The sequence below is a fragment of the Passer domesticus genome, chromosome 1 (genome assembly GCF_036417665.1).
Source record: "Passer domesticus isolate bPasDom1 chromosome 1, bPasDom1.hap1, whole genome shotgun sequence".
NCBI classification, from domain to species: Eukaryota; Metazoa; Chordata; class Aves; order Passeriformes; family Passeridae; genus Passer; species Passer domesticus.
In genome coordinates this window covers 41,762,830-41,788,149 of record NC_087474.1, presented here as the reverse complement: position 1 = coordinate 41,788,149, position 25,320 = coordinate 41,762,830, and the positions used below count along the sequence as shown (strand labels likewise).

General features: G+C 39.3%; 1 protein-coding gene across 2 annotated transcripts in view; it reads left to right on the top strand.

Moving 5' to 3' along the window:
• The window catches only part of ZNRF2 (zinc and ring finger 2), a 53,531-nt gene that overhangs the window by 22,205 nt on the left and 6,006 nt on the right, over nt 1-25,320 (top strand). Inside the window, exon 2 of one of the 2 annotated variants that reach the window (XR_010360078.1) lies at nt 9,121-9,227. Coding sequence is in view for 1 of the 2 variants with exons in the window: in XM_064415843.1 (XP_064271913.1) it covers nt 9,121-9,216 (96 nt within the window). In the remaining variant the exon portion in view is untranslated. The remainder of the gene's footprint in view (nt 1-9,120; nt 9,228-25,320) is intronic. The other variant, XM_064415843.1, reaches the window with a different exon arrangement.

The following is a 25,320-nucleotide window of genomic DNA, read 5'->3' as shown; positions in this document are numbered from 1 at the left end:
GGTGTTTGAGAAAAATGTTGCTCCAGGCAGTAAGAGAAAATTGAGAGAGTAGCAAAATTCAAGAAGAAAGAAAAAACCAAATGTATAGGTTCAGGAGAGACTGGGAATGAGAGAGAATTCTTCCTCTTTGAACTGATGTTGACGAGTTAAGAAGAAAAAAGCAATGGGAATATGGGGTATCTCTGAAGTAAGAGTTTTCAGGCATTTCATTTGCTTAAAAGTTTTCAGACTTCCAAGCTGGCCTGCAGTGAGTTTTTTGTCATCATAACTGAGCTAGATGAACATCGCCAGGATGATCTTTCCTGCTGAGTGTCAAAAAAATACATTTGTGCTCTGAACCATTGACTGTGCTTTCTGGCTACTTGCTTTCTGAAGAAGGTAGTCAGCTGGGCTCAAAAATGTGTCCACCCTGGCTGAACTTCATACTCAGACAACAGCTCAGCTCCACAAGGTTTCACCTGACTAGCAAGTGGCCCCACTTGTGTACAGAAGCCTCTGAAATGGTGATAAGGTTAGTTTCTTCCCATACTCCTTATGCTACCCTGCTGGTGAGGCTAGAGTGGGACCTTGCTCTTGTCTCTGTTGCTAAAGATCTGATGATGGAGAGAGAAAAGAGAGAAGAGTCTTTCCTGTCTGGTTCTTCAGTCAGATTTTGGAAGGGAGTCATCACACCTACATGAAAAAGAGAAGTGTGCTTCCTTGGGTTCTCTCCCCTTCCCCTTCCCTTGGGGAAATACAATGGAAGTGAAAGACATTCTTCTGGGCAAAGTCTCATTATTAAGGAGAGTTTTTGGTTGCTAGATGAAAATGCTTCTCAACCACTGTAAGCCAAAATCTAAAGTCTTCTGGGTTTAGCGTGTTGGTGGAGCCTTTTTTATATGAAAACCAAGGCTTGCTCCCAACCAAAGTTTACATTCACACTTGTCAGTCTTCAGCTACTTCAGCTCCATTGAGAGACTTGTGGTGTGGATCTGTGATGGGAAGGGTGTGATTTGTTTCAAATGCAGGGTAATGAAGTAGTAAGTTAAAGACTGAATTAATGGCTTACAAGTCACTTGAACTGTTCCTGTTTATGTGCTTGTCAGTTTGAAAGTGCAGGTACTGTAGGACTTTGGATAACAGAGACTTGAGCAATCTCTCATTTAGCTTGACTACAGATCCCTATGGATGATGGGACTGGGGGGATAACATTCACCCTGCAAAACAGGTGGAGCCAAAAAGGTCTTTCCTTCTCCCTTTGTTGGGTGCTCGCATCAATCTGAAATGTCACTCTTAAAAGGCTGTTCCTCTAATAGCAGCTGTTCTTATGTCTATTTAAAGTTAATATCAATCTTTCCACAGGTCTTTCCTGCCTGTAAATTCATCTTCTGGTTTGCAAGATAGATTAAAATTGGACTTTTTTCCTCTCTCTTAATGGTTGTGTTCATTCAGTTTCTAAAACTGTACAGCTGTCAATTATAATAATCATCACATGATACTTTTACACTGATATTAGACACCTGAAATTGTGTAGTTGATAAAGGCTTTGTTTATGAGCCAGAAAGTGTCTTATTCTATTTATCTTCTTCATTCTGTACTGCATTATTTTTCAGTGATTGCTACTGAAGATCTAACTATCCCACTTACCAAGATGAAGGGAGCTGAAGAAGTTATGTAATAAGATTCTGTCATTCATAACTTTTTGCTTAGGAGATGGAGTATTATCCAAACATATATTTTCTTATTATTCTGTGGACTCCTAAACTAAAATAGTTCAGATTTGTTTTTATTCCTCACTTTATATATCACCTTTCCCACTGAGTTCTGTGGGACATTTAAATCAGAAAACACAAGAGAAAATCCCTTGTTTCCCTTAAGGAATTCACAGATTTGTTTACTTCAGTGTTATGGCACTAAAGTGGGGAAGAAAACCCCCCTAGATTATGAACCTGAAATCAGCAAGTGCTTATTTGTTCTTACTGTGGCTCAGTTTTCTGGAAAAGACAGAGCTTAGAATGTTTGTACGGTATTCCTTATTTCTGTTTGATTTTATATTCTCTCCCAAAGTGGGGGGAGTATTTATTTATTTATTTTCATCTCTAGAAGTCTTTCCAGATGGTGCTGTGTTCTTCTGGCTTAGACAATTGACAACAGAAGGAAGGATGAAAGGTAGAGAACTAGATGTCATTTTTCACTGAGACATTTTCTTCCTTAAAAAACTTATGTCCATAAAATGGCAAACTATCTCTGAGTAGCCATTTCTATTGCCAGCTACAGCACCTAGAAATTTTCCTGTAGAAGGCACCCTGGGAATTGGTAATGCTCTTTTTTCTTTCGCTTTCTAAATTAAAGACTTTAAAAATGTTCGTTCTTTGTTCTTGAATTTAGTGTGAAATAATTTTCATATTCTCTTTGATGGCTAGGCTAAACTTGCCAGGCAAGATCTTAGCTGTGTTAAAGCAATATGCTTTAGTGTACAAAGCTTTGTGATTTTGAGCTTACAGAATTACTCATTCTCTTTTTCCATTTCAGCTGTCTGAGGAGAAGAGAGAATTCTGTGACCATATAGCTCTGATAGACCATGTGGCCTTTATGCCTTTACTGGACAGCTTCTTTTTCTTTTTTTTTTTTTTAAACTTCTTCAAGTTTTACAAATTAGTTTACAGAGGAAGAGAGTAATAGAATTTTATCCTGACCAGGACTGTTACTTCACTGAGAAGCTGAATTATTTCCATTTATTTTTCTGCTGTCCTTAAAATTTTATGTCGTCATTTTCTCCACAATTGAACAGAAAAGGAAGAAGTGGAATAAACAGAGGCATTATGCTTTGACTTTAAAATACTTATGCTGTTTTGATGTATATTCTTATAAGCCAACTTAGAGAATTTGGTCTAGGTGAAAAACTAGGTGGATGCTGAAGTAGTTGGGGAAAAAAGATGCTACATCTGCTTTAGGAAAGCAATTCAAATCAAATACCACAGTAGTCGGCTTTGGGTTTGTTTTCAGTCAGCTTCTTTTTTGGAGGCTGGGCATTTGAAAAAGCTAAATAAAATGCTAAACTTAAAAGCACTATGCAAAATTTGCATTCATAATTTTTTAACAAGTTTAAAAAGTGCCAATAATGGATTAAAAAAAAGACAGATAAGAGTTAATGAATGTGAGCAGAAATATAACACTAAAAATGGACCTGGCTAGCTACAGTTCTGCTGAAGATTTAGGGGTTGTTGTGAGATATGAGAGGAATGAGCCAATCATATCTTGATTTGTTTAAAATGTAGCTACCTATATATACACCCATAAAAGAGATCTCACTGTGCTTAGATAGATCTATATATACTAACACCTAGTGTAATGGAACAATGTAATAGGTAAGTATTAATTTCTGCTTAGAACTTATGAAGTCTTAGCCTGAAATCTCTGCCCAGTTCTTGGCAGTGCACCATGGTAAGATTGGAGAGAGGCCAGAGGACAAGAAGAGCAATAAAAGGTTTAGGCATCAGGGCCTGTGAGGAAACATTAGAGTAACCTGTTTGTTTTCAGACTAGGGGAAAAAGATAAAGTGTGCACACTTGCCAGTGTCTACATGCGTTTTATACTGAGCAGAGTTACTGACTGTTCATGTCTACTGAACACATAAGAAGTAACCAACTCTTTTTTTGTGTTGTATTGTTTCCTTTTTAGCATCATGATGCATTATTAGGCTTTCTTTGTGTGATAGTGATTTTGCATACCACCCTCCTACCATCACATTTACTGTATGCTGTGTTTCCAGATTGTCTGTACTTCTATTTTGAAGTACCGAAGGACTTATGTGTAAATATGTAAGTAACATTTGTCAGGCTTCTTATTCTCAAATACACCTTAGAAAAAGTGTGTGGATGCAAGGATTTCTTTTACGACTTCTTTAGCTGCAAAACAAGGTAGATTTATCCATCTTATTTGAAAAGAAAAGCATACAAAGACTTAAAATAGTAATATGCTGCATACTTTAAAAGAGCAGCTTCTCCCATTTCTACTTTTAGTTTGTCTTTGGCAGTGTTCCAGTTGATGTTTTCTGCTGAAAAGTTACTCTGATCAGGCTGATTTGGTCTTTTGTGTTGGTGCAGGTTTTATTTGTGCTTACTTCTTTCTACAACTGTTTAATATTGACTGAAAGGATCATCCAGCCTTCTGTGCAAGTCTAACATGTTTCTTTATGTGCAATTCTGTGACACTCTTCACTGTGTTGTCTGGAAGCTCTTAGCATTTTTTTTTCCTTTTGTACCACAAAGCAGATATTCCAGAATAAATGACGGCTAAGATTTTGTAAAAATCTTAGCAATCCAGGAGTTTGTTTTTCATTGGATGTTTGTTTGCTCTGCTGTGCACTGAAATGCAAACATAAGCAGTCTGATGTTTGCAAAGCAAGGCAAACACAAGAAGGCATCACTTAGAGATTGAAATTGGTGCCAATAGAATGAGTGGCCGCCCATCAACCTGTCCCTGTGGGTAGTTCCCAAGTCTGCCAGAGAGGAAAAGTGTGAGTTTGGTAGATGGATGTGAGAGAAGATGGGATTTCTTGGCTAACTGGAGTTCACTTGCAAAAGATGGCAGAGCTTGAAGAAAGTGATACATTCAAGAGAGAATGAGACAGAATTCACCTCTGATATAAGTCCTGATACTTAAACAGGTTTAGTTATTTCAGATTTTCTCTGTCACCTTGGGATTTTCTAGTAGCTGTACTGCAACTTTCTGTTCTGTCTCCGTTTCTTGTAATTGTGTTTTTTTCCCAGGATTTTGGTTTTGTTTTAAGTAATGTGTTACTTTCAGTGTTGTAGTCAGGGTTGTGAAACTAGATGGTGGGAGCTTGTAAGAATTTGGCTCCCTGCCCTCCTAAGGATGCAGTTGCAAAAGTCAGCTAGAGGTGTGTGCTTGCTTGGTTTTGGTGCTCAGTTCTTTAGTGCTGTACTTCTGTATGTAGGAAATGGGATGAGAGGTGGTCCTTCAGTTGATTTAGGGTGTGTCACAGCCTGAGTTCTCTGCTATGGGAGAAGGAAGAACTTTGCAGTGATGTGCTGACAGTGACAACACTAATACAAAGGTGATAGTTGTTATCTGGGACAAAAATAAGGGATGCTGTGAAATCAATGCCTTCCTATGAGCTGGATTTTTACCTAGAACCATATCTGTTGTGTTCCCCTTGTAAAGAGAGTGAGAAAGTAGTTGATTGAGTTTCATAGGTTTTTGGAAGACACTTCATGTGATGTTACCTCATCTGATAACTGCTTCCACCTTTTTGTCCAAATGTCTGTGAATTATCTACAAAACCCAGTAAAACAAGTCATGTAGAGAGGAAGTTATTTCTGACCTGTTGCTGATTGTTAAAGCCATGTGAAATTTTCTTTAAGTTATTGGAGTTGTTCCTTGAGAAGATGGTAAAAACAAACATAGGCTATAAATGTTGTTAGCCTGCTGGGCAGGGGTACAATAGAGTCTTTGTACTTTCCCAGTACTTAATTGTAAATTGGGTCATGAAACTATTGCCTTCTGATTTGAGGAAAGATAGGAAAATATGAGCTTTTTTAAGGACCTTCAACTGGCTTGTGGACAGTGTAGATTGTTTGCTTATTTATATTTTTCAAATACAGTTAGAATAAAGTAAATATTTTGTCTGTAGTCAATTGTTCTTTGCGGTTGCTAAAAGAATTTGGAAATGGTAATTTCCTTCACACAAAATTTACACTATGCATCTCTTGGGAAAGATGGCTAAATCCAGGAGCTGGATTGCAGCAGAACATTGTGAAGGAATGAGAAATCGGATTTCACTAGTATTTAAAGAATGTTTCAGCAAGTGTTGTGAGCCCAAGGCTCTTTTTCTGCTGTTATGCTAGTCTGGCATACAGCTGACTGTGGTCACTGGAAAACCTTATTTTCCACAAACACACCTTTTACTCCAGTCAGCTGAGTTGTTCCTTAGATCTTAGTTAAGTGTGTTGTTTGGGTTCTTCAGTTCTGCACACGGAGCAAAGCTACAGCAGTCAGGTATCCCAGACTTGCTGTGTCAGGAGGATGTTTGTAGTTGTTTAACCATTACCTTCACATCCCCTCTGACACAGGACAAGCCACAACAAAATGTATTGCTAAAGTACTTACTATATTGCTAGAACACAGATTATTTACTAGGTTTAAGGGCAGGTGCATGGTGTTAAAAGCATATTCATCTGAATACTCTAGGTGGGTAACCCAAAAGATTTTTCACAGCTGTCTGTCTTCAAGCATGGTTTTAAGTAAAAATAGTATTATTATTAAATTATCATTATTGTTCACTCAGGCTCTCCCCAATATTTTATTTGGATTGAAATATTTCTTCCAAGAATTCCTGGGATACATACCTTCTTAACACTGTTAACTTTAACAATAGTTCTAAGGACCTGTTGGTGGTTGTCCCTGCTCCCTGTCACTCCCAATTCATGTGCTCATGACTCTAGGGAATAAGCTAGAAGAGTTCTGTCCAGAAAGCAGAGAGAACTTGTTAATGACTGTCTCAGTGCTTAACTAGCCATGAATATAAAAGTTAACTTGCTGTCATGCAAACACCCCCTTCTGTCACAGCAGGACTCAGTCTGAAGCACATAAGGAAGTTAGAGGCTTTTTCAAATCAAACTGTGTTGTCAATTATGCCTTATAGAAGCATATAAATGAGAATGATGCGTGAGTCCTAAGTCTAGTCAAAACCTAGTAATCAGCAGCAGTAGGGTGATAAAGATTGAGAGAAAATTTACCCTCAGTTTTTGAAGAAACTTGTAACAGAACAGTAATGGGTGGTGGGTTTGGGTGTTGGGAAGACTGAGATACTAATTTGGTTTTAGTCATGTTGAGGTGTACTCTACTGTCCTGGTTTAGGGCACATTTGGGAGAAAACCTCTAAGGGGGTTCCTGTAGAAAGCAGATTCAAGCGGCCTCTCTCCCAACTGGTTCGGGAAAATATTTACTTGGAGAAAAGTGGAAAAAAACCTGTTTATTTAACAGGCAAAGCATTCACCAACACAAAAAATTGAACAATACTAATCAACTAAACGTCTTGCTGCTCTGAAGAGATAATAAATTCAGAATGTCCTCATTTTGTGGGCTGTAGCACAGCTCACTGAGTCTGTTATCAGTCCCTCTGGTGCTGGAAGGTAGCACCCTGGGCCTTGTGGGACACGGGTGTGAGCGAGTTCGTGGTGTTTTTCTGGTTCTTCAGTCCAGAGGAGATTTGAACAGTTCCAAGAAAAAACACAGTCCAGGGAACTTTACTGCTTCAGCTAGCCAAAAACTAACTAAAAGCAAAGGAGAGCTCTCTCTTGCTGTCTGTTCTGCAGACAGCACAGTCCAGGAGCAGGAATGTGGAGGAGTGAATGAAGTTTCTGAAAACAAGCTCTGCACTTCTTCTCTCCCCACCTTTGCTCTCAGAACCAGTCTTAAATATGCAAAACTTATTTCTGAGCTAAACAGACAAATGGGTATACAATTCAGCATCATAAAGTCAGCCCAGGACAACTGCGTGAAGGAGGGTACACACAGTGGCTGAAAGGTCACTGATAAAGCTTTCAACAAGTAAATTAATGCTTTCAGCTAGTTTTTTGCAAAAGACATGTTTGGCTTTGCTTAGTGAGCTGTTATTTGTAAAAATGTGGGTTGGGGGAGGAGGAATAAAATCAAGGAGAGAAGAGCAATGTTTAAACTGAAGTGTAAGATTGACGCAAAGAAGAAATAGATATGACTAAAATTGAAAATTGGAAGAAGCAGAACTGTACTTTATCTCAGGAAGTGGTTTCTAGCACATGTTCAGCTGCTGCCCTGAGTTCCTTATGGCTGTTACTTGCTGTCCTCTTTGACTTGCTTCCTATGAGCTGCCCATAAGAAATACATTATTTTCTTGATAAGGAAAGTGCAGTACTTGTATCAAGTGCTAATGCTTCAGGTTAGTTGCTTGATCTGCATCTGGATAATAATTAACAGTAAAGATGAAAATTGTCAGGCATCAGTTATTTGAAAGTGCAGCATCAAGTTGCTTGTCATCCTTGACTGACTCGGTTTATTGTGGACTCCCAAGGTTAGAAGTACAAAAGCAAGAGGCAATAACTTAAAACATGTGGGAGCAGGCCCAGATGGGAATGCTGGTGGAAGGTGCAGTGACCTTTTATGCAGGCCTGCATCATTACTCTTCACAGCATCAGAGAAAAAGTTGTGCCTTTGTGCTGAGAGTGGATGTAGATTAGGTATTTTTGCTGGATGTTGTCCTGTTGGACAGTCTGCCTGCAGGTGTACTCTTTAACAGCTACTATGCATCAGGATTCGTGTCGGTGGTTTTTTTTGTCTCTCACTTGTGTGTTAATTATTCAGCAGACCAAAATCAATCAGGCTCTTCTGTGGATTGTTATAGTTGTCCAGCTGATCTTGTCCTTTAACTGGAAGATTGCTGTCTTTGGCAGTGATATAAATTAAGGTATTAAGCACTTTTGTCATAGGCTGTGATGCAGTTGCATCACAATCCAGACTGTCTTAATTATTCTTTACCCCATGTTGCCTGAGGCGGTGACCTCAAAAGCTAAACAAGGTCGTGTTTGGCTGGGATGAGAGCAGTCAAACAAATTCAGTGCTACAGGAAGTATTAGTGATTCAGTAGGTGAGGCAACACCCCTGAGTTAATATTTTCCCAGGGCCCCAGACTGGTAGAAGATGCTGCAGTTTGTATGACGAGATGTAAAATCAAGATCCTTGGTTAAAGTTTCAGTACAATTCCCAGTAAAAATGAACGTGTTAATTCAGGATTTCTGCTCAAGTTCAAATTTTAACGGCTCTCTCATCTACACATTTGTAATTTCTGTTTTAGTAGAGTCATATGATCCTCTTGCTCCTGCCCTAAACTGTTCTTAAGTTGTTGAGAAAGCTTGTGTTCCAGAGGTGCTGACAATGTTTGCAATTGTTAATAGAATGATTTCCAGAAACAATGGTCCATTTTGAAATCAAGGGAATCTTATTAAGAAATGTCAGGTCAAGACTGAAAAGCCTCCAGGATTTCTTTTTTCTTTATATGTGCAGAATAGCTTTTTGGCTTGAGTATCTATATTTGCTGCATAGTTAAGTATGCTCACACTTACATATTTTTATTTTCCATAGGATTCAAGTGCCCTGTATGTTCAAAATTTGTATCTTCTGACGAAATGGATTTACATCTTGTGATGTGCTTGACAAAACCAAGGATAACCTACAATGGTAAGAAAGAAGTAAGCTGATAATTATTTATTCATTTTAAACATTGGTGTGATAATAGTTCTTTACTTAATAGGATGTTCTGGTGACTAGTTTGGCAGACTCATAAATTATGTTTTTGTTTTTTGGTTTTTTTTCTTGCAGTTTGTTTTCTAACTGATTCCTAAGAACTTGATATTTTTATATCTTTATATACTGCATGCCAATATAATTTTCCCTGTGTCCTGCAAACATAAAATTATTCTTATTTGAATGTCTTTATTCAATTTTTTGGCCACTGGTCAGTGTGTGTTCATTGTCCAGTTGAGATATGTGTAGCTTACACATCCTTTCATCTAATGACATCAAGTAGTGAGGTGGGTTGATCGAGTCTCCTGAGGACTTTAATAGACTGTTACTTGATATGCTGTGCATTTGCACATTATTCAAGAAAATTACATTTTCTGGGAGGAACTAAAGAACTTGTCATTTTTCACTTGATTCCATATGTGATACTTCATAAAGGCTGGTTATGTTTTTGTTATTTTAATCAAACTGGCTAATATTAAATGAATCACCTGTAGTAGCACTCGTTTTTTGTCCCTGCTACTGACCTCCCCTTCTAGGCAAGCTTTAATGCAAGGCAAACAGGACTTTTGCCTCTGAGATCAAACCTTTCTATCACTGTGACTTAGGCTGACAGTTCTGTGGTGAGTACACAAAAAGGCTTGAGGAAACAAGGAATTAGAAAGTCTTACTGAAATTTTAGTGCCTGCTTTGGCAGAAATTCTTACAGTGCATCTTCAATGAGATTATTGTTCACCAGTCAACACATGTCAGAATAGAATGCAGTTAGAAAGAAATTGTAGAGAGGAGAGGGAGCTGGACATTTTTTGCAGGTGAACAGCAAGCTGAAAGCTGGTGCTCACAAGTTACATCAGGGAAAAATCTGATTCAGTGTTAAGTAGAAGTGTAACATAATGGGGGGGGAGTCAAAGCACTTGAAGAGGTTGTGCAACCTCCATCCTTGAGCAATTTAGTCTAACTTGGTCATGCTTTGAATGAGGGGCTGGACCAGAAGACCGCCAGAGGTCCTTTCCAACATAGGTTATTTACTACATGAATAACCTGCAATGTCATGGGCCCTTTGACCCTCCAGGTACCTTGCTGTTAGGGTATTCTACAGGACCATTTTATTGAAACAAGTATTGAAGAATGGTTGGGCCCATCTTATTTTTTGGGTAGCATAATGCTATCCAGTATTACTGGCCCTTAATTGCAAAAATAATTTGAAATCATATGCTTAGAGTTGTGAAATCCATTGGAAAGCACAGTACTTAGGAAAAGTAAATATTTCTTTTTTCTTCCTGGTGTTACCACACATATATTTGAGAAGGTTGACTTCATCTAACAAAAAGGGCTTTTTTTCTCTTTATTTTTCCTTCTTAAATTCAGGTCTGAGCATTTTCCAAGATCAGGTGTGTACTGAGGGATGTTGGGCATTGGAGAGAAGAGAAGCACGCTAGTCACCCCAGTCAGGGCAGGAAAATGCACTTGGGATCAGTTAGGGTGGAGCAGGGGAGGCAGACTGACAAGAGAACAAGCTCTGGCACTAATCCATCTGATGGGGTGTGCACAAATTTGACTGACATCCTTTTCCCCAGCTGCTTCCTACGTGTACATATGAGTGCACTCAGCTGACCAACTTTTGTTTGAAGATATGGCAATTACATACTGTAACATCTCAGTATCATTTATGACGTTTGAATCACAGTGGTGCCATATTCAGACTCCTTTTTCCTTCTTGCATTGTTTCAGCTTACACACTGCTGGCTGGAGCTCCTTTGGGCCATCTTGTTACCTTTGTACAGTTTTTAAGTCAGCAAATGAGCAGAAATAAAACCTGTGAGTGGCACCTGAAGCCCCTCTGGATAATCTGCAGTATGACAAAAACGGTTGTGGGCAATGCAACATGAGTTAACAGCAGCATGTCACCTCTTGGCTTAGGAGTGTGTCTGCTGTACAGTGAGCCTCAGAAACTGATTCTAGGAAATGGTTATGCAAGTGTGAAATAAGGAAACTATCAAATTAGGTAGGCTGGTTTGGGAGAGATACTTAGAAGCATGGTCTCATTTTCATAGACCGTTCAGAGAAGCGTGCATTGATCCTTGTGGCTCCAGTTGGTTAGCTCCTGGAGTCACAGACTAAGTCTGAAATTATAGCCTGTAGCTGGCTATTTAAATTACTGCAGCATGAAGAAATTGAGGATATGGCTTCTGAGTTGTGCAGTGCTCAGTTGTTACTTTGTGTTATAATTGTGGTTCCTTTAATGAGGCTAATGAAAAAAATTAACTAACAGTTTGGTAACTTAATGCTGCCATGATTTTAGGCCCAGACTTGCATATGAATGTCTATATGCATGCATTTTTTTCTTGTCTGTTTTGCTATTTGTCATCATGAGATCAGTGATGAATTGGTCTTTTTGCCACATGCCAAGGGCATCTCAAGTTTTGTTTGAGAGAAGAAAAGATGCTGTCATCTTTTGATACCTGCTTCCAAAAGGGAAGGCATCTCTTTATGCTTTACTTTCTCATGCTGTATATACTAGTATAGAGCCAACCAGGCATCATTTGCTTGCTGGTCACTGATATTTCCCAGTCTTAAAATCACTAGAAGGGAAAATATCTTTTTTCGTTTCTTCCCTTTTTTCTACTCACATTCTTTTGTCTCTGAGTTTTGTGTTGCAAGTAGTTGAAAGGGAGCCTTAGACTTTGCAGGTGCAGAAATATTTAGAGGTTGAGCAGTTCGATTGAACTGTCTAGTTCTGTTCTAGATGTCTTTCCTCGTGGTACTGTAAATGTATTAGCTGTTCTTTCTAAGAAACACCAGGGAGCAAATTGTATGTACTGTATTTTGTCATTCTGAGAAGACAAACCTTTCTTTTTAAATATGAATCTGAGGCATACAGTCTCCCCCAGAAAAATGTTACAAGACTGCTTAGCTGTGATTTGAAGTTTAAATAAATTAATGAGTCCTCCCAGCCAATCTCTAATTGCTCTCTGAGCTACCTTTGTGCATTGCATTTGGCAGTTGAAAGGGTCAGTGAACTGCAAACTTGGGCAGCTGTCTGATTTACATGTGTTTTCTGAAAGAGTGGTCACAAAATTGTCTCAGTTCTATGCTGGAAGTTGTGCTGATTTTCATATAAATGTATCAGTACATTTTATTAGCCTTATTCTTTCAAAATCATGTGACTTGCCTGCAACAGAGATCTCATTGCTGACTGAATTAGGCATTTTAAAAGAGCTCTTTCTTTTTTTCTGTGGAACTTTGTTCTACATTCCTTCAACTACTTGTGGTGTTCACACATGAACCAATATCTAGGCATTTTTATACAAAAGCTGGTTAAATGAATGGTATTGTGCAGAAAACATCGTGGTGTTTGGTGATGTTGTCTTTAAAAACCTTTCCTAGCAATTAGCAAATGCTGTTTCTTGCTGAGTTGCTGAGGAGGCAGAGTAGGTCCCATGCACTGGTTAACCACAGGTTGCCAAAAGCCAGTTTTTGAAGAAAGTGGGTTACTTGTTAGTTGACAGGGTCTTTTTATTTTTATTTTTTTTTAAAGACTAATAAAATGTTGTGTAGCCCTACCGATTCCTTTGAGCTTCTCCAGAGTGTTAAATGAGGCCCCTTGCACCATCTTGTTCAAATTTGTCATAGTGACAAGCAGGGAGCCCACTTAGGAACTGCTCTGTGAAAGGTGTTGCTGCTTAAATTGTAGCCCTGTGTTTTGGTCAGGTACAGGCATTCATGTCAATTTCCTCAGTGCTTTGGAAGCAACTTACCTTAAACTCCTTGCTGATGATTACAGGTGCCTGGTAAAGTTTAGATCTTGAATACAATTATTGCTTCTGTTTTTGCATTATTGACACAGCTTTTTTCACTGGAAGATGTTTTATAAAAAATTGAGGAGATACAAGAGAGACTTGTGACTTTAGATCCTTTGCAATAAACATACCCAATATCCTCTGATGAAACCCTGCAGTTGGTTCTGAAATAATTCTGGTTCTCATTTTTAAATTCTTTTGTTTGTTTCTCAGCACACTTTGTAAGACTCCATTAGTTTTATTATCATTAGAGGGCCCCTCGGAGGGCAGGGAGAGCAGGCTGGCACCTGGCCAGCTGGGGCAGCCAGTGACCCTGGAGGGCTGGGGAGAGCCAGTCAGCTCACTAGACTGGTTGGCTGGCCTGGCGAGCCGGCCTGTCCTCTTTCAAAAGTTTTGACTGAATTAGCACATTCCTGTGGAATATTTTGGGTTTCATCAAGTCAGCACTTTCTGTTGGAATGGTGTTCTACTGGAAACTTTCGAAGCCCGTCTCCTCAAAGCCGCTCGCTCAGGGGTGGTTCTGCTTCGACATCAGTGCTGCTCTTGCTCTGACTACTCTGCATTTAATTCACATGTGGCAGCAGGTCTGACTGTTGGCCAACGTATTTACTCAGGTTCATTTTAAGGGGAAAAGTTTGCACTAGTGTAATTCAGACAGGAACAATGTTGAGACATCCAGTGCATGAACTGCTGAAGGTTTTTTTTCCTTATTTGAAGTAAGGACTTTGTAATTTTTCTATTAAGTTACAATAAGTGAATTTTTTAGACTTATTATATTAAAAAACAGCAGGAGATCCGATATCACAGATAGCAGGGATTACAGATATGATTTTATATTAAGAGTTTATCCAATTTCTTTGAAATGGAGAATTACAATGTGGAAAACTGTTATAGACAGAATATTAAAAATGAAGGTATGTGTACCAGAAGGAAAAACAGGAGTGGAACTCAATGTGCTCTTCCTCTCTGGCAATGTACTTTGTTTTCTGGGGTGTTTGCATCACCAGGCACAAATAGTGGAATGTTCCCATGCCATCTAACCAAATTCACAGAATCACAGGATATTCTGAGTTGGAAGGCACACACAAGGATCATTGAGTCCAGCTCCTAAGTGCATGAATCACACAGGGATAGAACCCACAACCTTGGTGTTATTAGCACCATGCTCTGACCAGCTGAGCTGATCTCAAACTGACTTGGGCCACAACAGTGCAATTGATTCAGATGGGCAAGGATGCAAAGCAGGGTTTTGTTGTGATTTAAACACACTGATTTTTGTTCTAAATTGGTTTGAGGTGTTGTGTTAAGTTTTGTCTTGAGAGGAAAGCATTTCTTGCTGGGACTGTCGTATGCTGAGGTCTGCAGGCGAGCAGAATCTTGAGCTGGAATCTGTGTAAGCAATAATCCTTCTAGAGGAGTTGTCAGCATTGAAATGATGGCCATAACATGCATTTTGATCAAGAGCAGAGACTTTAATACTGGCACGAGTCACCTAAAGGATTAAATAAAAATATTTTGGAAACATTCTTTGTGAATGGGGTTGACTTAATTTTTAGGTCAATTAAATTATTAAATTAGTTACAAACTTTGTTGATTGCTGCCTGTTTCAGTGTCTTTGGGGCAAGATACTTATGCCAGAACTTGTTGAGTTCATATTGCTCAGTAGAAGGAAAGAAAAGCAGTGCACCTTAACCCAATGTTTGAAGCACCAAAATGCATGATTCTGGTAGTCCTGCCCACTGCAGTGACTTGATTTGCGTGGTCACTTCTGTGCACCAAGGGAGAGGATTCAGCAGGGCTGATGCTCTCAACTATTTTGACTGATGCACTCAAAACTTCAGGAATGAAAAGGATTATTAACTTCAAGTTAATTTCTCTGCCAGAGTTCCTGAGATCATACCTTGAAAGACCTTGCAAAAGGGCATCTTGCCAGTCTGCCTGGAAAAGCTTAAGCCTTCCTCCTTGTCCTCATCCTTTAATAGGACTAGACTTCTAGCAGAGCAGTACAAAATAATGCTAAGGCAGATCAGTTATTTCATTCCACTTTATCCAAGGTGTAAAATTCTCCATAGAATTTCTTGATTCTGTAATTTTTAAAGTTTAACAAGATTCCTGGCTAAAGGTTTCTAGTTTCTTACTCTGCCCTAGGTGGTTCTGTGCTCTGTCCTCAGGGATGCTGGGGAGGCAGAAGAGCATACTTTAAAAGGTAATTTAACAGAACATGTAAAAAGACACTTATCCCCTGCTTGCAGTTAAAATAGTGGTATTTACTCTTCCTTTTGATCTTGTGTTCTCATGAACATCCTCCATAGTATGTAGGAGGTTCATTCAGTTTCCCTAATGCTTTAAAACTGTTTTCTTCAGCAGTTCTTGAAAATATAAAGAACTGTTTAATGTCAAGATTTTTTTAATGTGGTGACAGTAGAACATTATTATAGTAAATAAAATTTTCATCTCAGACATTTGCACAGATGTTCTTCTGAGAATTAATATAATGCTGGCCCAGACTTCTCATAACTTGTCTTGCAAATCATTGTTAAATTTGAGGAGGGCAGAGCAATTGTGTATTAAGTAGTGTTTGATTAAAATATATTGGCTGGTTTGTACTTTCTGCCTTTAAGAATTGTTGATAATGTTTGAACAAGAGCAGACTTTTACTGATGTTCACCAGTCTAGGCCAAAGATAGCTACTTGTTCAAACCAGAGTGCCAAGAGGAACACAACAAACTTAATTTCTTCCTCCCCTTGTTCAATAAAGCTGTATTTCCTTCCCACTGTCCCAAACCTCTCCTTCAACAGTTTTTGGTACGTCACAGAAGAGCATCACTGCAAAAGCAGCCTGTTACATTTTGAGTTTGTTGGGAAGGGAGGTTGTTCATCTTGAAGAGTAATGCTGATAAATGTCACTGAATAAGACCACACTCTAGTTCAACTTGTGCAACCTGTGCCTGCCTCTAAAGGGAGGAGGTGGGACCTGCTTCAGTGACCCCATTCCAGCCTCAGTCACTGGATGAACTGGGTCAGTCTCTTACAGTGTGGAGTTGCAGCACTTTTAGAAGCTGCAGTCTCTTATCTTTCCTCCACACCCACAAACTGTCAACCCTTTGCCATGGAGCCAGAAAAGTAAGCTGTGTGTTTGTATTGGTGTGGCTGTGAAGAAAGCTCATCAAATGGGAACACAGTGTAACTGACAGGGAAGTACTTTGAATGTCTGGAGCAACAATTCCCAGAACTGCACATTGCCCCATTTATCTCTGCAAGATATACTCGTGGAGATGTAGTGGTGGTTGTTGAAGTATCAATATTGCTTACTGTTTTACTTTTCATGCAAGAGAAATGTGGGATATAGATTTGTAAAGCTCACTTTCGTGGTTCAGGTTGGAGATGCTCAATAGATGATGCTGGATTTTCTTTCTACTGTAATGAACTAAAGTGGACATGCTTGGATCCTGCTGAGAAGGACACACTGCAGAGATCACGCCTATTAATATCTTAATTTGTTGTGCATGTGACTTACTCTTTTAACATACCTTTGGGGAGAAGTATTTTCTGCATACTTTCCCCTTCAACCAGACTAAATCTGCTAGACTGAACTTCCTGTGACAAAGCCATGGCAAAATAGCTTCAATGTCACCTCATACTTAATTCAGTTCTTGAGAGCAGGACAACATTTTTTTCTCGATACAGTGGAATTGCCTTTCTTTAAATGCATACCTGTGCCATGGGAATATTTTATATGCAGCAGTGGATAAATACAGTAAAGCTTTTGACAGCTATAGAACAAGCCTGCTTGTTTCTGGAAGAAACAGAGAAAATGGGATCATTCATGTGCTGAATAGCTCGAGTGATTTCTTTTGCTTATATGCCACTCCTTAACCTCAGACACCTCTGTTGCCTCGCGGTTGCGCTGGCAGCGCTGCTGAAATCAAATGACAGTTCTTGTCCTACAAAAGGACAGACGCACCTGCGAGCCGGTGCCGCAAGGAGCACGTGCGGGTGCCGCGGGCAGGGGACCCGCGGGCTGCGCTGCCGTGTGTCGCGGTGCCCCGCTTACACAATGGCAGCAGGGCCCGGGACAGCTCTGCCCGCCGCTGCCGGGCCGTGACTCCGCACCATGTGATGCCGGCAGACAGGAGCTACCTTCCCTGCCTTGCACTTAATCGGTCTTTAGCTCCCAGAGGTCATTCAGAGGATGTCATAAATCGCGTCTGCAACTGCTGCAGTCTTGTGACTGCTGGGAACTCCGCTCCAGGGGGAAATAATGTTCCTAGTTTTGCTGGTTTTCTGTGGTAATTCCGCAGTCCTTAAAGCTGATACCTCTAAAACCTTAATATTTCACTCATTTGCTAGCAGCAGTCTGCCTTTTTTTTTTTTTTTTTTTTTTTCTTAGTTGCCCTGTGGAGACAAAACCTTGAAAATATCCCTTTTCTAATCATAGAAAATGGATTTCATTTGCTGGATTTTGAAATAATACTACTTGAAATCATTCAGTCTTAAAAAATAAATACCAGAGTACATCTTGCTGAGATTGAGTGATCTGTGTAGGAATTTCATGGTATTTCTTTCCCTGAATTTCTCACTGTTTTGATCTAATACAGATTATTTGCAGATCAGGACTTTCTCCCTTTTTTTTTTTTTTCTTTTTCTTTTCTCTCTAAAGAAGTATGAAAGAATAAGAGCTACTCCTTCTGGCTCAGAAACTAACCCAAGGGCAGATCAATTTGAAACTATTGCCTGAAATGTCATTTGTAATTTATTTTTTTTCTTCAGATTAAAATCTTACTTTAAAATCTGCTGCCCTTTGATTACTTAGTCCTTTGCTTCTGAGCTGCAGACTCAGCCCTTCAATGCACAAAAGAAGTCAGTCCAGCTTTTGTAGGGGATTCCAGTGGTAAAACAAGCCAAACTCTTCAGAAACAAGCTGGGTGAGAACACTGCTAGTGTGATAAGAGTACTCTCACTTCTAAACTGGGGATTCTTATCACTGCTTACACAGGGGAAAGATTACCAGTTTCTAGTATTTTTAACAAAATCCAGTGATTCTAGAACAGGACGTAAAACACCTACTGACATAAGGACAAAATACTAGACTTGCCTCTTCTATCCTCCCTGGGGAACCTCTTTGCTCCCCAAAGTTTGTGTAACTTTGCTCAGCTTCAGAAATAAGGTTAAGTTCTAACACACAACTCAAACATGAGAAACTTCACTGGTGTTTAGTGATTAATTCTATTAACACTCATGAAACCTTGTTAAAACTTCCTCATAAAAACCTCAACTTCCATTTTAACCCTGCACTACCAGCTATCTGTAATTTGAAGCCTTACCAGATTTCCATAATTTTGACCATGTTCCTCATGCCCTCCTTCCATGTGTGAAGTTTAATTAGGTACTATTAATGTGTATTGTTAGGTATTTGATAGCCCCTGTGTAGCTAAGCAAGAGTGTAGCATTCACTGTTAATTTTTAGCCCATAAATAATGTTTATTTGTTTGGAATGAAGAGGTGGAGGAAGGAATTGTTTGGTTAACACTTACCTTTTTCTTCTCCCAGTTCCAAGGAAGTCTCTTTTAATATATGGCTTTATTAGCTGAAATGATGTCATAATTGTGTTCAGTAGTTTTGGTAGCCTCTAAATTGAAAAAAACAAGGAGAAAAATAAAACTTTAAATGACTGAAGAAATATACTGCCAGATTATGGGCATATAACTTGGAACAAATACTGGAGAAGTGTCTTTGGGGACATTTGTTTTTTTAAACACATCTTCGACGTTAATCTTTTTGTGTTATTGTTCATGAATGATCATGGTTGCTGAGTACTGTTGGAATTTTGCTTGGTTTTTATTTTACTTACTTTAAAATTTAAAGGAAGGTTTATTGATGGTTTCTTTTTTTGCTGTTTGGGTTTGTTTTTTTTTTATCCCCTTGCAATTCAATACATACTCAGTATCTCTCTGGGATAGTAATAACCTGTAGGTACCTGTTAGCACCAGAAATACTGTATCTCTATGCTTGCTGCAATAAATTATAATCCTGGATAATGGGTTAGTGTAGAGTAGAAAAACTGAGATAACTTTGAAAACTCTGACTCAATATCTGATGTTATCAGAACGTTTGCATTCAGACATGTTTTGCATTCCATCTATATCACAAGGATAATTGCATTTAAAATAGGAATAGCTTGTAAAAAGCAGTCTGTCTGCTGCAAACAGAAAAGACAGACAAGTAAAAATTATGCAGTGATTTATATCCTTATCCCGTGTATGCATATTAACACCAGACATTGTGTTCATCTGGAGGAGGCTGATCTGGAGCCTGCTGTGAAAAGTACTTTCTAGGCCTAGCACCTGGCACTGGGGTTAATAAGCCAGACTTCATGCACACTGGGTTTTGGCACCAGTGCTTTCATTGTGTGTTGCTTGGTAATGCATCCTATCTTCCCTAAGAATAGTGTCTTAGTCACACACACCTGCTTTTTCTCCCCCCGTCCTGTTTTACCTTAGGCTCATAATTTCATCTTTCATGCCATCTCCCTGTGCGCTCATTTTGCATCAGATCAAACCAAACTCCTCTGCTTGCAATGAGTCAGTTACTTGGCCAATGTTAAAAGACTGGAAAAAAGATTTGGCAAAACTCATTGTGCTTCGGGCACCTATAGGAAGCCTGGAATAGGAACCTGGAAAAGCACAACATGAACAAAACATGGAATCAAATCCTTCATCCAACTTCAAAACAAGTCACCATTAAAGTAACCCATATTGCCCAGACTAATAGGATAGATAACTTCATCTAAGCTGCTTCTCTTCATTCCCTCTCTCTGCTTCTGTTGTTCAGGGACACTTACTGCCCTACCCTTTCCTTCTGTGAAGTGTTCTAATGTGCTTGTTTTGTCTGCCTTCTGTCATGTGAGAGTTCTCTCACACATTTCATTAGGTCAGTGTGTCCCCGTCACACTCCTAGTTCATTGCAGACCACAAAGAATGAAACATCTTGTTTGAAAATCTTTGCAAAGCAATTTCTCTGGCTTCTGGCTGTAGTTTCAGTGGTGGTGAACGGTTGAAGACTCGCCATTTGGAAAACACTTCTCTGCAATCTTTTAGGTCTTCTGTTGCATTGGGGATAAAAGAAATTTAGTCACTTAAAAAAGCTGACAAAGCAAAAGGGATTTCCTAAACTCAGTGGGGATCTTTTTGAATGGCCACATCAACATCCTGCACTTGTGAGATCTTATCCAACTTAGATCTTTCCTTCAGCTCGATCAGACAGACATCTTCTGTTGTTTCCTCTGCCACATCTGTGCTCTGCCTTACCTGCTAAGTTTTTAAGAACATTGTTGGTGATAGCATCCAGTCTCGATTTGCAAAAGTTGCTCATTTTAACAGACTTACTGCATCTGAGTGAAATCTTCCTTCTGACTGTGAAGTTATGGGAAGAGACCTGTTTCTACACAGTGTTTAGAAGGAATTCTTCACTCTTCCCCTGACCACAGTGGTAGCTTTTCTTCATTAAATCATTAACTCAGATACCCAAGTGATTTACTACCAGAAGAAGCTTTTATAGATAAATATTCTTGGGGTTATATGCCTTGGTGGGGTTGGGGTTTTTTTGTTGTTTGGGTTGGTTGGTAGAGTGGTTGGGGTTTTTTTGTGTGTTTGGGTTTACATACGTTTGGTTTTGGGTTTTGGTGTTTTTTTATCTTTGGTAAAGAAGTTATCTGCTATGCAAAGCAAGCTGGAATTCAGGTCTCATTTTTCTTGAGTGTACCTTGCATGGTAACCCTGTCTGTTTCTTAAGCGGAAACTATATGGTTCACCCACCTTTGAACTGGGTTTCTGGACTGCAGTCCCAAGTTTTCAATAGACCTAAGCTGATTTTTTTGTCTGTCATAGCAGTTTCTTAGTACTGGTATATATTGGTGGGTATGCATAAGCAGCACTTAATATTTTGCTTTGTTTTACTCCTGAACAAACAAAAATGATAAAATATCTGCATATGTGGATCCCACACTTCAGTTCTTTCTTGCCTACTTCTTTCAAGTTACTTTCATCCCAGCTCTATTCTATCTCCAGCTCCCCGTAAAAAAGGATCCTCTCTAAATGCAGCAGACTCTGTCAGCAATACAATCTGGTTGCCTCTGGCCATTTAATCAACCACTCCTCCTTTTGTAGCATACTTGTGGTGTAAGATCCTTTTTGATGGTAAACTCAGCCTTGAGAAGTGTAAATCATTCTTCCCTGATGGAGCCGAGGAGGATGTGTTCCCCAAGTGATCCTTTCTTTATGCTGTTTCCTAAGGTATCTTGTTTTGCTGCAGTTTTGTTTCTTGTGGGTTTGCCCCTTTACATGCTGCTTTTAACTCCTGACATTCAAGATTAACACTCGATAACCTGAGAGGTCATGTAATGCTGGTGAAAACCCAAGAAAACAGCCTGAAGGCAGCTTCCTTATTTCATGTGCTGCAAGGAGCAGCTTTGTTTCAGCCAGCATGTGCTAGGGTACACCATTCGTGGTGGGATTTCACACGGGGCACAAGTTTGCTATGGCTGCATTCAAGACTTTTTTACCCAATCACCTTCTGAGAAGACAATATTTAGAAGTATTGTCTCCCAGAAGCAAATGTTTCTGACAGGAGTGGGTAAGCCTCAGGATAAAATACATCATGCTACAGAAGACTCTTCAAAAACAAGGTACCCCTTGGGTCATTCAAAAAACAAATATATGTCAGTTTACTTGAAGTGGAGACTTAGTACAAGATGGGTGAGGCTGGCAAAAAGTCTTTCTACATTATGTTCTGGAGGACACAACTGTTTATTTGTGGTTCATTTGTGAACAGGTGCAGCTCTTTGGCCCAAACCTAGACTAAAATTTCATGGTACTTACAAATGTGATGAATGTAACTTATCTTTGTAGTCAGTGCAACAGGAGAATTTAACTATCTTGAGATTACTTAATGTCCAAAGGCATCTTAAACTGCAAGCAGACTGATTAAACAGTGGACAGACATTGGAAAGACTTAAGCATAAATTTTAGAGTCAAAATCAGATAAATGTATTGAGAGCAAATCTTGAATTACTGTGGAAAGGCATAGTCACTAGCAATTAATCTCATGATGGGAGGACAAGACATTTCATGGCCAGTTGGGCTAATGGAATTGATCTAGTATGAATACCTATTTCACCCCAACACTTTCTGTCAGCAATGTAAATATAGACTGAGAGAGCTGGTACACTGATATAGCACAGGAATGGCTGTGGATGTGGATGCTTGGAAGTGAGGAGCTTTATTTCTCTGACTACTTGGCCTTTTTTGCAATGCGTAGCTTTTCACTGAGAGCCCTGAGGTGCAAACTTGACTTTGTCTGCAAGCAAGATACCTTAATTGCACATTGTATCAAACCTGTGTTATTTATACTTGGGATTTAATTTTGGGGGTTTTTTCAGAACCATAACTTGTATTGGCACCCTGTGTCATATAGCTCCAGCTAGGTTTCCCCTGTGGTCACTGAAGCTAAATCTCTCTACAAAAGAGCTCAGTTTTCTTCTGTGTGCAAATCCTTCTGCCTTCTCTATTAATTAGCTACCTGGATACAATTCTATTTAGGTAAACTATGACTACACAACACAGACTTTTTTACTCCTGCTCACTTAAATGTATTTCTATCACTACTGTTTCAGTTGTTGTCTTTATCTCACCAGAAGTATTTTTTCTCTACCATAGACCCGATGATTATCTGTCTGAACAGGAAGCATCTAGCTATTTCTCAGAATTTACTAAGCTCAGAACGTCCCACAAAAATTTAAATCCAGTTCTTCAAATGTGGGTTAACTAAGAACCAATGAAACTTCTGCAGCCATCTCCTTCCATCTCAGCCTGTGTTGCTACACAAGTATTGCCACTTAGGCTGATTCTGCAAATATTTTTCTTGATTGACTTTCCCTTTGTTTTGCAAGCTCTCTCCCCTTTACTTTTGTGTTTTAAGAAGAGGGAGCACCAAAGATCGTAGACAATGTGTATACAGGAAGTCTTTCATGATGGATATCTGTTTGTACATAACTATCTCAGTCCTGGACCAACACTGAGCAATGTGAGAGGGATGGGGAAAGCAAAGATAACACCTGGACTTTGAGTAGGAAATTGTAATGGGCTGCCATATTGCAAGGGCTGAAGAGTGAGATGCTGAAAAATATCGCCACACCACCCAACCCAGCAATTCATCAAGCACTTTGTCAGTATCTGATGAAGTGTCACATTTGTTGCAGCTTGCTAGCTCGCTTTGGAGAGGTTTAGTTTTTGTATATTGTCGCTGGGAAGGTGTTTGTGGCTTGCTTAAGTTCTAGGTATTACCACATGCACAAAGGGTTACCACCTGTGCTTGTTTGATTAGCACAAGGATATTGGGTTTTTTCAGCAGCATAGAAGGGAATTTGGATTTAAGTAATTCACATGCTCAACTTTGTGGTGTTGTGAATCCTGAAAACTGCTTAGCTGTGGTACAAGTTAAAATATTCTATGTTAAGTATCTTCCATTTTAAATTTGATCCAGAGGAGGTGGCTTATACTAGCACAAAAAGAATCTTTCTAGTTAGGATCTCACTGCTTCTCCACTACACTGCTGAGGGTAGTGAAGTTCCACTTCTGGCTGTGAAGGCACAATCTTCATAGGTGAACTAAGCTAATGGCTCCAGCTCTGCCTTGCTCAGTCTGCTGACTGACCCTGTAGCTGTGAAAGCTGAGTGGCAAAATAAGCATCTGCAGTGATGACTGATGATGTTCCTCCTTCTGTTGGGAGCTCTGAGCACTTAAGAATCGTCTTTCCCTCAGAGTGTCTTTCTGCCTCAGCTTTTGAGCAGCAGTGGATGGCTGACCTGGTCATCCAAGAATGATCCCTAGAGAATCAAGTGTATTTCTCTTGTGGCAGCCAGAATACTGAAAACCAGCTGTAATGTCAAAGGATCTGCTGGCTCTCCTAGTGCTTAGGATGGACTGGGAAAGACAGGTTTTGCTTGCAGTCAATACCAGTTTGCAAAGCTCAGTCACTGAGCTACATGAGAGAACCACTTCCTGTGCATGATGGTTTTATTTCCATTCTAGTGTCCACTTCACCCAAGGACATTAACCCCATATAAAAAGGCTGTCCATATTATTTTTATCAGATAGTTAAAAATATTTCTCTCTTCCTCCTTCATCCAGTGCCTGCTGTGCAGCAGAAAATGAAATGAGATGATGGAGGGCAGAAGGAGTGGTAGAAAATCCAGGTCTAAAAACAACATATTTTAGGGAAAAGGAGTGTGAAGAGGAGGAAAGCATAGTAAGAAATGGCCAGAAAGAAACAGAGAGGAAGAAAACCAGATGTGACAGAAGCCATAAAGATTTAGTAAATGAAGTCAGTAACATTAAATAAGTGTGTAATCACATACATGCATGCTTCCTGGCTGCTGAATAGTAAGGTACGTGTGGAAACATGTAGGCCCTCCTTGACTCTTTGTGGTATCAGCGAAGGTGATAGCAGTAAAAATGGAAATTCTGCAATATGGACGAATTCATGCTCTACATGTGAGCAAATATATTGGTTTCTAGATGTATAGAGCTCTGCATACTCCATTTAAAAGCAAGCAGAGACAGTCTCTAGTACTTTACTAAGACAATTTTTAGTCATCAGCTTCAAAACAAATACATGGTAATATGTACTATTTAATAAAATTTCATCAGTATTTTTTAATGGCTGTTGTTTTACCAATTTTAGTTCAAATACTGTCCAAAAGATGTGTTTCAATTAAGTTTCAGCTGTGTTCCCGAAAGGGTTGACCTTTGTGGTGTCCTTCACTAGTAAGCTAGCTGTGATGGCAGCGTCCATGGACATTTAAGGTTTTAAATTTTAGAAAAAATACAGACATTTTGAAATGTTGTCAATCTGAATTGGGTCAAGGTGTTTCTAACTTAGTGTTCTGTTTCCAGTGAATGCCCAGAGAGAAGTAAAATAATGCAGCTATAAATTGATAGCTCCCAAAATATATTGACATCTCCATGATTTGTGACTTCAAGTTTCTTGAGCCTGGGGCTATATCTGCCTGTGTTTTAAAAGGCAAAACCAAACACATCAGCACAGATTTTAATTACCTTATCCAGAAGGTATGCATGCATACGCTTTTGCAGTCCTCAGTTTAAAGACACTTTAATCACAGATATTGCCTATAATCCTAATCATGGCTGAGTTAGTGGCTTTCATAATTATTAGATGTCTTTTC